Source organism: Humulus lupulus, chromosome 1 (assembly GCF_963169125.1).
Source record: "Humulus lupulus chromosome 1, drHumLupu1.1, whole genome shotgun sequence".
In the NCBI taxonomy this organism is placed as follows: Eukaryota; Viridiplantae; Streptophyta; class Magnoliopsida; order Rosales; family Cannabaceae; genus Humulus; species Humulus lupulus.
This window is the reverse complement of record NC_084793.1, coordinates 245,808,097-245,819,560: the sequence shown is the minus strand read 5'-3', so window position 1 is coordinate 245,819,560 and position 11,464 is coordinate 245,808,097. Positions and strand designations below refer to the sequence as shown.

The 11,464-nt window shown below is 40.5% G+C and overlaps 2 protein-coding genes across 3 annotated transcripts; both read right to left on the bottom strand.

The window, feature by feature from the left end:
- Window positions 1–107: 107 nt before the first annotated feature.
- On the bottom strand, window positions 108–2,855 carry LOC133804921 (uncharacterized). 2 transcript variants are annotated; one of them, XM_062243029.1, is made up of 3 exons: window positions 2,490–2,855; window positions 1,016–1,773; window positions 108–740 (listed from the first exon to the last, which is right to left on the bottom strand). In XM_062243029.1, exons 1-3 carry the CDS (start codon window positions 2,775–2,777, stop codon window positions 224–226), a joined length of 1,563 nt encoding a protein of 520 aa, XP_062099013.1. In that variant the 5' UTR covers window positions 2,778–2,855; the 3' UTR covers window positions 108–223. The 2 variants fall into 2 exon arrangements, with proteins under 2 accessions (XP_062099013.1, XP_062099021.1); XM_062243037.1 differs by having other exon boundaries at window positions 542–726.
- Window positions 2,856–3,226: 371 nt separating this feature from the next.
- On the bottom strand, window positions 3,227–7,264 carry LOC133832006 (uncharacterized). Its single transcript, XM_062262403.1, has 4 exons — window positions 6,804–7,264; window positions 5,282–6,686; window positions 4,199–5,182; window positions 3,227–4,051 (listed from the first exon to the last, which is right to left on the bottom strand). The coding sequence occupies exons 1-4, from the start codon at window positions 7,262–7,264 to the stop codon at window positions 3,227–3,229; spliced, it is 3,675 nt and encodes a 1,224-aa protein (XP_062118387.1).
- Between the last annotated feature and the right edge of the window lie 4,200 nt (window positions 7,265–11,464).

The following is an 11,464-nucleotide window of genomic DNA, read 5'->3' as shown; positions in this document are numbered from 1 at the left end:
TTAAAATTTTATGACTTGGACTTTGGTGTCGTCAAAGTTCCATGAGTTACTTGAATTTGAAGTCTAATGACCTGCAATGTTATCTATGCATAACACAAGTTTACAAATAAGTATGAATTTGCTTGTTATATATATCATAAGCAAATGTTGATCTTGATCATCAAAGAGTGTAGGGTGAAGAAGCTTTTATCATTGTACACTAATGGAAAATACGAATTTTATTTCAGGTTCTTTCTTCTACTTTGTTTGAAAGAAGTGGTAGCTTGTGGGAAAGCAAATACTTCTCATCATCGTCATCTAATTCATGATCAATGCCATCTTCAATCCCATATCCCATATCTTTTGTAACATGAATTCGACTTGATCCAGCTCTTGAAAGAGAATTGTCTTCCTCTTCATCTTGCTGAGGCAACTCTGACTCTACCAAAGCATTCATTCTCGCTCTGTGGCGGTCTTTCGGGTATGTGCAATAGAGGAATGAGTAAATGAAACAACAAATTACCATTGGAATGCTAATGGCCGTGTAGAGTGCCTTGGCTAGTGATGCAGCATTCTCTCTGTCTGTTTCAATGTCCGCTGCATCGGATGACCCTTTTGAAATTGGTTTATAACCATAAACATGCTGAGCCAAGAGTCCCACTATTGGGGGAGCAAATGAGGCTAAGACCGCTTCAAAAGATCGATCCAGAGCATATATGCTTGTCCTAGACTTCTCAGCTACTATCTCTGCAAAAATTGGACTGTGATAAAGCATCAATACACATAAGTAGAGTTATAAGTTGTACTCCGACTGAGCTAGAAATTTCATACAAAAGAGTAGTAAGATACAATAGCAGCTTTAACCATTACTGATTCATAATAACTTATGAAGTTATAGTTATTTTTCTATGCTAGTTCATGTGCATTACGAGTGACTATGATAATCACAAATAAGAAGCGATTTGTTGCTCTTATTCTACATTAGGTCCAAAAAAGGAACAGAGGTTAAAAATAGATTTCGAAGATGTATACATACTTGTTAGTAGCTGGACCATTCCAGGATATGAAACATCCCATGACGAACAACATTAGTCCATGGATGAACGCTGTGGATGGATCATCAGGCAACGCAAGTAGCAAAACCGCCGCTAAAGGAATGGCCGAGCCAGAGCTTATCTGAGAAAGAACTATTCTTCCGGAATTAGGAAAACGCTTTGCCAGAACATCTCCCATTTTACCTCCAAAAAGGGCCCCTAATGAACAAGCAACGGTGTAAAGAGTCCGAAGGAAAGCAGTCTTCTTATGGGAAAATCCAATGAGTTCCAACCACATTGTAGCAAATGACATAGCTGACCAGGGAAATGATCCAGAAATACCCTGCGCCACGATTATCTGAAAAGTTGGGATTCTGATGACTGATTTTGTTTGTTTGATCAGTTCTTTCATCTCCGAAACAAATGATTTTTCGGACCTGTACTGATTCTTAGCTCTACCATCTTTAGTCTCAGAGAATCTTGGATCATTTGCATACAAGCTTACCAATATACCAACTATCACACTAACGAGTGCAACCAGATGAAAAGCTACTCTCCAACCAGCAATTCCCATGAACGACGTTGACGCCATTAAGACGGCACAAAGGCCACCGATGATGGCGCCGAAGTTTCCTGTTAGTTCTAGCCATCCAAAAGCTACCCCACGATTGCTGTCGTCAGTTGAGTCTGCAACAAGAGATTGAATAGCTGGTATTACAATGGCGAGTCCAATCCCATTAAGGCCTCTCGAAATTGCCACCTAATACATAAGATTTTGTGCTGTTACTTGTTTTAGGTCCTCTATCTTATATGTTCCATTTAATGTTATAACCAAAAATAAATAAATAAATCACGGCTTCCTTAAATAGATCAGTAAAAGGAAAGTTCTAAGCATCATTAGCAAAATCCCATGAAAGAAAAAGAAACGACGTGGCATAAAAATAGCATACATGCATTGCCTATTGTTGGGAAAAAGGACAAACTTCCCAAGAAGCAAAGAATTTACACTGTTAAATAAATTACCAAATCCACAACGATAAATTTATTTCACCTCAAATTTCAATATTAAATATACTCAAAACTCTCTCCATCTCTCCACCCAAATCTTAATACACCTTTGCTTCTCACTCTCACACTCCTTAACCTTCAAACTCACTCAAACCACTCTCTTCAAAACTCACTCTTACTCTCTCTTCAAAAACCCAAACACTCATTTTACACATTAATAATTACCAAAAATTAAAAATTCTATAAATAAAAACCATAATAAATTAATTTGATCGACCTATGAAATTGAAAATACAGAAAAAGACAAAGAACCCACCTAGAAATCAATCTATCTTTGTTTTTTTCCTAATAAATAATCAATTCAATCACGGTCTTAGATTCGAACAGATTATAGAATAAATCTGAATATTACACACTCAATTGAAACAATGCAGTAAAAGTTGCCTATAGAGAAAAAAATAGAGGTACCTGTAAGAAAGTGGAGGAAATTCCGACAAAGAAAGTTGCGACGGCCCAAAGAAAAGCGCCGAGAGCAATGACGTGAGTCCGGTTGTAACGAATAGCTAGATAAGCAGCGAGAGGATAGCACAGAGATTGGACTATGGATCGGAAGAGAGTCAAGGATCCCAAGCCAGTTGGGTCGGTGTGGAGAGCCTCCCCAACTTCCTTGTACACTCCTGGCAAGAGAGCCTCGTCGGCCCTTTCCATGATTCCAGCCAGATTCACCAGCACTAACGTCAAAGTCTCCGACTTCATTTTTGTTTCTATAATGAAGAAGAGAAATGAGAGCTGTTGGGCTATGGGGTGAATGTTTGACTTTGGGTTGTTTAAGCTTGAACTCAGAAAGAGGACAAAGACAGTGGAGGGTATAATGGCAAATAATCTTACCTGGAATTTGGGAAGTTTGTACACGTGTAAAAAATTAATTGGTGAGATTTGTAGGTAGAGTGCGCTGGAGGGCTTCTAAGAGAAATTGCTCGCTTCGTTTATACGACTGTCAGAAAGAGAAAGATATCCGCGTTGTTTGTCAAATAATTGAATATTGCTCAATTAATTTTTATCTTTTTTCAACATGTATGATGAGCTAATACACGTTCCAGTTAGTTTTTTTTTTTTTTTTTTGAAAAAGGGCTCATTAAAACCTGAGGAGTAAATCCAATGGGATAAACCTCAAGAGGAAAAAGAGTGCCTATAAAATATATTGATCAAGTAATGTTATTCTGAATTACAACATTGATACACTCGGGGTATCCAGGCCACCAAACAAAATCATTAGAAAGAGATAAAGCAAACTTAGCCAAAGAGTGAGCAACACTATTGGCCATTCTAGGACAAAAACTAAAGGAGATACTATGAAAAGAGTTACAATAAGCAAGAATATCCCTAATAATAAATCCTAGATAAGAATGCTCGATCTTGTGACTGTTAATAGCACGGACCACAATGGCACAATCAGATTTAATGATCTCCGTATGATACCCAAGTCTTGAGCACAACAAAATACTGTGATAAACCGCCAAGGCTTCGGCAATAGTAGGGTCCAATAAATGATCCCAAGAACACGTACTAGAGGCAAGGACCATGCCATGAAAGTCACGGAATACCGCCCCAGCTCCTGCCTTCTTCGCAACATGGTCAAGGCCAGCATCACAATTAATTTTGACAACACCCTCTACTGGTTTCTCCCAACGATGCACTTTCGGGGTTTCCCTGAAGGACTCACTGGCGGGGAAAGAGCCCCCATTGGCATTCAAGTGACGATCTAGAAATGTCAAGCTCCAATCAATAACCATCTGATCAGGAAGAGTAGTCTTCTCATTAACAAATATATTACGCCGATACCAAATACGCCATAAACACACAATGAGTTTTCCAAAGTCAGTTACAGATAAAGAATCTAAGCAATTTAACAAAAACTCATAAATGTCCATTCCAGTGTAAGGAGGAACATGCATAATATTACCAACCGCGTGTCTAAAGTTACTCAGTCTATCACAATTCCATAAAGCATGGAACGTAGTCTCAGGTCCCTTTAGGCAAAAGGGGCATAAGGAAGCAACAAAAATACCTCGATTGCAAATGTTGGAAAAGGTAGGTAGCCAGTTATTTGCACTTCTCCACAAAAATTGCCTCACTTTTCCAGGAATATTTAATTGCTAGATTTTAGTCTATATCACCGAAACTCCATTAGAGCCTGAAGCCTGGCCCATCCCCAACAAACGAATGGCCTGCCAATATCCACTTTTAACGGTATAAAAACCTGAAGACTCAAAATGCCATATAACACAATCAGTAATAGGAAGATGATAACGAGGGATAGAGAGAATAGCAGTCGCCTCTTGCAAATTAAAAGCCTCATTGATCAAAACAGAGTTCCAATTACCATCAGGGAGAAGAAGGCTAGAGACCATTGCATCTTCAAGAAGAAAATGATTCGAACAAGACCTATCACCATTCAGGCGGGGGATCCAGCAGTCATGATACACAGAGACATTTTTTCCATCTTTGATAAGCCACCTAGCCCCTGAGAGAAAGAGCTCTTTACCCCATAAAATTGATCTCCAAATGAAAGAGGATTTTTTTGAGCTAGTGGCAGTGAGCACTGAGGAAGTAGGATAATAGAGTACTTTCATAACCTTAGCAACGAGAGAATCCGGATTAGAATAAAGTCTTGCGGCCTGCTTAGCTAACAAAGCTTGATTAAATAAGGCAAGGTCTCTAAACCCCATTCCTCCATCTGACTTGTGCCAACAAAGTCTCTCCCAAGTACACCAGTGTAATTTCTGTTTATCCACATTACCTCCCCACCAGAATCTAGCACAGAGCCGATGAATTTCTTTAATGAAACTAGCAGGAACCTTAAACAAGTTCATAGAATAAGCAGGGATAGATTGGATGACAGATTTAATAAGCACCTCTTTCCCAGCAGCAGAGAAGGACCGAGATTTCCAGCTAAACAATTTATTCCAAATACGGTCTTTGAGGGATTGAAAAAGACCTTTCTTACTCTGGCCAGCATAACAGGGAAGACCAAGGTACTTCTCATGGCAAACAACCATAGGGACACCAAGAATAGCGGCCATGTCAGCAGCATCACTAGAAGAAATCCGAGGACTAAAACACATGGCAGACTTAGAAAAATTCACAAGTTGACCAGAAGCCTTACCATACCAATTCAGAAGCTACTTAAAACGGTGACAAGCAAACACTGATGCTTTGAAAAAGAAAAGGCTATCATCAGCAAAAAGGAGATGGGATACCTGGGGACCAGTACGCCCACAAGAGAGACCCGAGAGTGCACCATTCACACAATCACGCTGTACAAGAGCAGACAAACCTTCCACACAGATCAGAAATAGAAAGGGTGACAAAGGATTACCTTGTCGAAGACCCCTGCCATGAATAATTTTACCCAAAATTTCACCATTCAAATTAAAAGCAAAGTCAACCGAAGAAATACAAGCCAGAACTAAACTGATCCATTTCTCATGAAAGCCCAGTTTCCTCATAAGGCTACATAAAAAACTCCATTCAACACGATCATAGGCTTTAGACATGTCAAGCTTGAGAGCAAAAGCACCATTTTTACTTTTAACACGCCGTTTCAGATGGTTAACACACTCAAAGCCAATCATGGCGATATCAGTAATAAGGCGTCCAGGGAGGAAGGCACTCTGCTCATCAGAAATCACTGAACCCAGAATCTCACATAACCGATTAGTCATAGATTTTGCGATAATCTTGTAAAGCACGTTACACAAACTAATAGGACGAAAATCCGAAGCATATTTAGGATCATCAATTTTTGGGATAAGAGTGATAAGAGTAGAATTGATACCTTTAATATGCCCACCCTCATTCAAAAAACGGAGACAAATAGAGCTAACTTCAGGACCAACAGTATCCCAATACTTCTGATAGAAGCCTGCAGACATACCATCCTTGCCAGGACTTTTAGAAGGATTCATTTGGAAAAGAGCCTTCCTCACGTCCTCGCCAGTATAGGGTCTAGTCAGTTGCTCGTTCATACGAGAAGTGACCTTGGGAACAATAGCATTAAGAACAGGATCCATATCAGCACAAGTAGGAGAACCAGACTCGAAAATAGACTGGAAATAGTCTTGAAAGACACCCGCGAGGTTCTCTTGCCCGAACACTTCAGAATCATTCTTATCGAAAAGAGAGCCAACAAAGTTTCTTTTTTTCCGAGCTGTGGCACTCTTATGAAAATAAGCAGTGTTGTGGTCACCCAGCTTGAGCCAATTCTGCTTAGAGCGGGGTGCCCAATATTTTTCTTCTTTATAATGAAGCACATCCAAATCCTTCTCAAGAGACACATAATCTTTCAAATTAGCAGCTGAGAGAGAAGCATCCAGAATTTTTAATTGCTTTTGTTTTTTCTTAATATCCCGATGATGCCTTTTAAACACGGTAGTGTTCCAATGACCAAGATTAGTAGCAACATTAGCAATTTTAGTAGCCAAAGTCTCAAAGTTATACCCCACACCGCTATTCCAAGCCAAAGAAACAATATTCCCACATTCCTCATCCTCCTCCCAAGCAGTCTCATAATGAAACCGAGACTTAAGCAACACATGCCCCTTAATGCCCTCATTAGTATGATTAAATTGGACATGAAGAGGGCGATGATCAGAACCCCAAAAGCTAAGATGGGACACAGAAAAACTAGGGAGTAAATCGAACCATTTCGGGTTACCAAGCATGCGGTCAAGCCGTACCTGAGTGAACGTGCTATCTTTGTGCCGATTGCACTAAGTAAACTTCGGGCCCGAGAAACCCAAATCAATAAGATTACAATCAGATAAAGCTTGTTTGAAGTTCCTCATGAGGTAATTGGGCCTAGATGCTGCACCATCTTTCTCACTAGCAACAAGAATTTCATTCAAATCACCCCCGCATAACCAAGGGCCATCATAAGACGAAGCCAACATACCCAAGAAACGCCAGAAATCCTTCCTAAGGCTAGCATCAGGCTGACCATACAACCCCGTAAAACGCCAAGATGGGGAACCAACAACATGGATGAACACATCAATATGAAACTTAGAGAATTGGATAAGCTCAACATCAACGGAGTCCCCCCACATTAGACAGAGACCACCGCTACGACCAAATTTCTCAACAACAATCTTACCGCAAAATCCAAGACGAACTCGAACAACTTCCAATTGAGACTGCGAGCTAAGAGTTTCAGACAGAAAAACAAAGTCTGGCTTCAACATCTTAACGTGGCCAAGCAAAGCTTGGAACGTCCGGTCCTGGCCTAGACCTTGAACGTTCCACATGAGGCAATTCATAATGATCGGCGGCCTAGCTCCACCGCTAGGTCCACCGTTGAGGTAGTATCAATAGCTTCGTCATCAACCACTTCCGGTAAAACAACCGAAGCAACAGGAAGAGGGACCAAGACCTCATCAACCAAAGAGCTCAAGAGTTGAGGTTCCGCTTGACTCTTTAATTTACGTTTAACCACACGGGGTGGTTTTTGAACAGATAAAAAATCACCACGGGATCCCGTATGAGTACCAGCTTTGCGTCCCCGGCGACTACGAGAAGCAGCGGCAGCTCCAAAAGAAGCAAGGAGTATTCGTCTCTTACTTCCAGCGACAAAGGAAGGAGGAGAGGGAGAGCTGGTCTGTGCTGTGGAGCCAAAAACGACAGCACTGTTTGACTTCTTGAAGGGGTTAGTCTCATGCACGTTGGAGTAATCTTCATGCAAGCTATTATCACGTGAGGAGGGGTCCCTGTTCAAGTTCAAAGCAGCATCACTATTGATTAGTGAGTTAATACTAGATATACCATCTATCTTGTCAATTGGAATAGGCCCATGCATATAGTGTTCCTTCCCATGCAAAATAAAATCACGTGAGGAGGAGTCTCCACTCAAGTCCAATATAGCATCAATATTTTTTAATGGATTAAAAGCCAAAGGATGACTTTCAACGGTGGGGTCCACACTAATAACATGAGAATCAATCAAAATTTTGCCAATATTTAGAGATTTAATGCCCGAGCAAATTGAAGGACATAATGGAGGAGAGACTTCAGGAGTAACTTCTTTAAGAGCCACACAATCAGCATTATCCCCATTGATATTATCTTTTTTAGTAACAGATTTTTTGCCACAGTCAATCACGGGTATACTATCCTTATTAATAACAATACCGTTAGGGAGAGAAGAAATCGGGATAGTTACAGCTTTGACAGCAGGTTCCGAAATCATAGCCTTCCCCTTCCCTGAGTGCCGGCGCAAATCGGGGCGTGGCTGGCGTACGTTACCAGTCGGAGTTTTTTCCTTCCAAATCGGTTCAGTAGCAGTCCTTGCCGTCACACCACTGGGCTCTGAACCAGAACCATGAATATCAACCATACGAGAACGTTTAACCGGGGCATAATTTCTCACAGAGGGCAAGGCTTTGATCCATTCTCAATACTTGAAGCAAGGTTTCCCATTCACACTAAAAACCTTAGCTTTACATTCTCTAATCGGGTGCCCAATAATACCGCAATTAAAACAAAGATCCGGGAGGTGTTCAAATTTCAAAGCAATGAGACTTTTATCCATACCAGAGATTAAACCAACCTTTACGGCACGGGGAAGGGGTTTAGTGATGTCAATGGAAATCCAAACACGGAGAAAACGACCCAAATGGTCACCAAAAGAACCAGTCGCCACCTCAATCACAGGGCCAATGAGCGCACCAACTTCGTATCCAACCTCAGTCGAAAGACAGCAGATCGGTAAGTTATGCAACTGAATCCAGAAAGAAACATAATTAAAACACAGATCTGAGTAGTTACCAATCCCAGTTGGTTCAACCAAAACCAACAAGGAGTTCTCCACTATCCACGGTCCGCCTCTAAGAACACGAAGACGATCGTCGTCAAGGACGAACTTAAAGAGAAACAGATTAGGCTTGAGAAAATCAACCTCAAACGTCCCCTTCAACTTCCACATATTATTAGTTGAAATCAAAACAGCCTCACGGGGTATATTACGTGCCGAAATGATACTTCCGACAAGAGAACGAGCAACCTTCTCTAAACCCTTAGAGATAACGTTCACATCGAGATCACCTTGAATAGTTTCATCAGAAATATCAACATCTAAGGCGTATTGAAGCGCGACTAACTCATCGGAATCCATAACGAAATACGACCAAGAGACCACAATCACCACTTCGGACTCAACCACTAACGGTGACAGAACTTCAAAGGAGAAGAAGGACAACCGAGAGAGAGAGCGAAAACTTAAGTACTTTATAGTTTATACGTTCCAGTTAGTTAGTTTGTCAATGCTTAGTCATATTAGTGCATTTCTGTTATTCTTGTCTTGTTATTTTTACTTTTCCTGATTTTGTAAAGGCTTAACAGAATGTATTTTTCTTTTATAAATACAATAAAGTCTCTAGGCTCAGTAACTTTTTGCAAGCCTGCGAGACACTTTCTGAATTGTGTCTAAGATAGAATTTGCAATTGATAAGCTCCTTTATGGCATCAGCCGCCATTGACGAAAGTCAATCATGGATCTTCATATAGACAATCCTCCTGCCCCTGTCACCGGAACCGGCATCGGCACCGACACTTCGCCTCCACAGTCGTCCTCTTCATCTCCGACCACTTCTACGAACGCCTCTGTCACCTTGATGTGGAATCTGTTTCAGAACTCTCTCAGTTCTTCCCTCACCGCCAAGTTAGATCGATCGAATTTTCTTGCTTGGAAATCACAAGTCCTCCCCACTGTCATTGGTCATGGGCTCAATGACATTCTCTTGGCTGGAGTAGCTCCTACTCGACTTCTTCTCGGCGGCTCCGTCAATCCTGAATACACTTCTTGGGTTCGGAAAGATCAACTTCTTCTCAGTTGGCTCCGATCGTCGATGTCCGAAGCCATTCTTGGATCTTTGGCTCAATACACAACCTCACATACTGTGTGGAAAGCAATTAAGCAACGCTTTTCAAGTCAATCTAAAGCTCGACTGCTTCAGATTAAATCTCATCTCTCGACGATTCAAAAGGGTAATCAATCTATTTCTGACTATTATGACAAAGTCAAATTACTTGCTGATTCCTTATCAACTGCTGGACATCCTATGGAAGAAAATGATATTATTATGCATCTTTTGAATGGTCTTGGACCCGAATATGATCCTGTTGTGGTGCATGTCACTAGTTTGTTGATAGTCTCTCTTTTGAGTCTATTCAGTCTTTACTTCTTTCTCATGAAAGTCGACTTGAAAAAAACTATCATATTGGTGATTTGTCAAGCAAATGTCTGCAAATATCTCTGTTGGATCCTCCAGATATGGCTTTCAATATAATGCAATAGGTTCTCTGCTTCTCCTGCCCGTGCCACTGGTTCCTCCTTCAAATCAGCTCGACCACCCAACAAATTTTCTGGTAGAGGAGCTCCCTTCATTCCTCGCCTAATTTTTCAAGTATGTCACAAAGCTGGACACGCTGCAGAATTTTGTCATTATCACTTTGACAAAGCTTTTGTTACACCAAAGATTGGCGAATCTCAGCAACTTGCCTTCTTGACTGAAATTGAAGATGATGGTCCATAAGTTTATTCTACAACAACAGTTCTTGATCCTGGTGTTGATCATGAATGGTATGCAGACACAGGCGCCACCAATCATGCTGCTTTAGGATTGGAGAGTCTTGAATCTGAAATATCGTATAATGGTTGTGAATCTTTAGCTGTTGGCAATGGTAAGCGGTTAACTATCTCTCACATTGGTCACTCTTCTTTACCATCTTCTTCCACTCCTCTCAAACTAGATTTTGTTTTGAAAGTAGATTACCAAAAATCTAGTTAGTGTTTCTAAACTTACCAAGGATAACAATGTTTTTCTAGAATTTCACTCCACCTGTTGTTTCGTTAAGGACAAGGATACTGGGAGGGTTCTACTTAAAGGAAGATTCAAAGATGGGTTGTCCTTGCTGTCCCAAAATTCTCTATCTCGCCAACAAATTCATCTAGAGTGTCACCTAGCCACTACTCAATCAGATTCTAGTTTTCCATGTTTTTCATGTTCGTGTACTCATACATATAAAAATCAATTACATCATATTCTACTTCTTGTAATTCATCACAAGTTAATAAAAGCGAATCTTTTTCTTCCAATATCAGATCTTATCCTAAAGTTTTTCAATCAAATCTTGTGCAAAATGTTAACATTTGGCATTAAAAATTGGGCATCCAGCACCTAGAATTCTTGCAAAAGTTCTATCTAAAGTCAAACATATAGGTTCATTAAAAGACCTAGCATTTTGTGAATCTTGCCAAAAAGGAAAGAGTCATAAACTTCCCTACAGTATATCTCAATTTAGAGCTTCACAGCCATTAGAACTCTTGCACACTGATCTTTGGGGCCCATCACATCTCCCTTCTAAAGAAGGATACCAATATTATGTAC

Coding starts and splice junctions, on each gene's coding strand:
- LOC133804921 (XM_062243029.1), bottom strand. CDS start 2,777: ATGAAGTCGGAGACTTTGACGTTAGTGCTGGTGAATCTGGCTGGAATC. Junction 1,774..2,489: donor TTTCCTCCACTTTCTTACAG/GTACCTCTATTT, acceptor CTTATGTATTAG/GTGGCAATTTCGAGAGGCCT. Junction 741..1,015: donor AATGGTCCAGCTACTAACAA/GTATGTATACAT, acceptor GCTTTATCACAG/TCCAATTTTTGCAGAGATAG.
- LOC133832006 (XM_062262403.1), bottom strand. CDS start 7,264: ATGTTGAAGCCAGACTTTGTTTTTCTGTCTGAAACTCTTAGCTCGCAG. Junction 6,687..6,803: donor TTGGGTTTCTCGGGCCCGAA/GTTTACTTAGTG, acceptor GTCCCATCTTAG/CTTTTGGGGTTCTGATCATC. Junction 4,052..4,198: donor CAGGCTCTAATGGAGTTTCG/GTGATATAGACT, acceptor TTTTGCCTAAAG/GGACCTGAGACTACGTTCCA.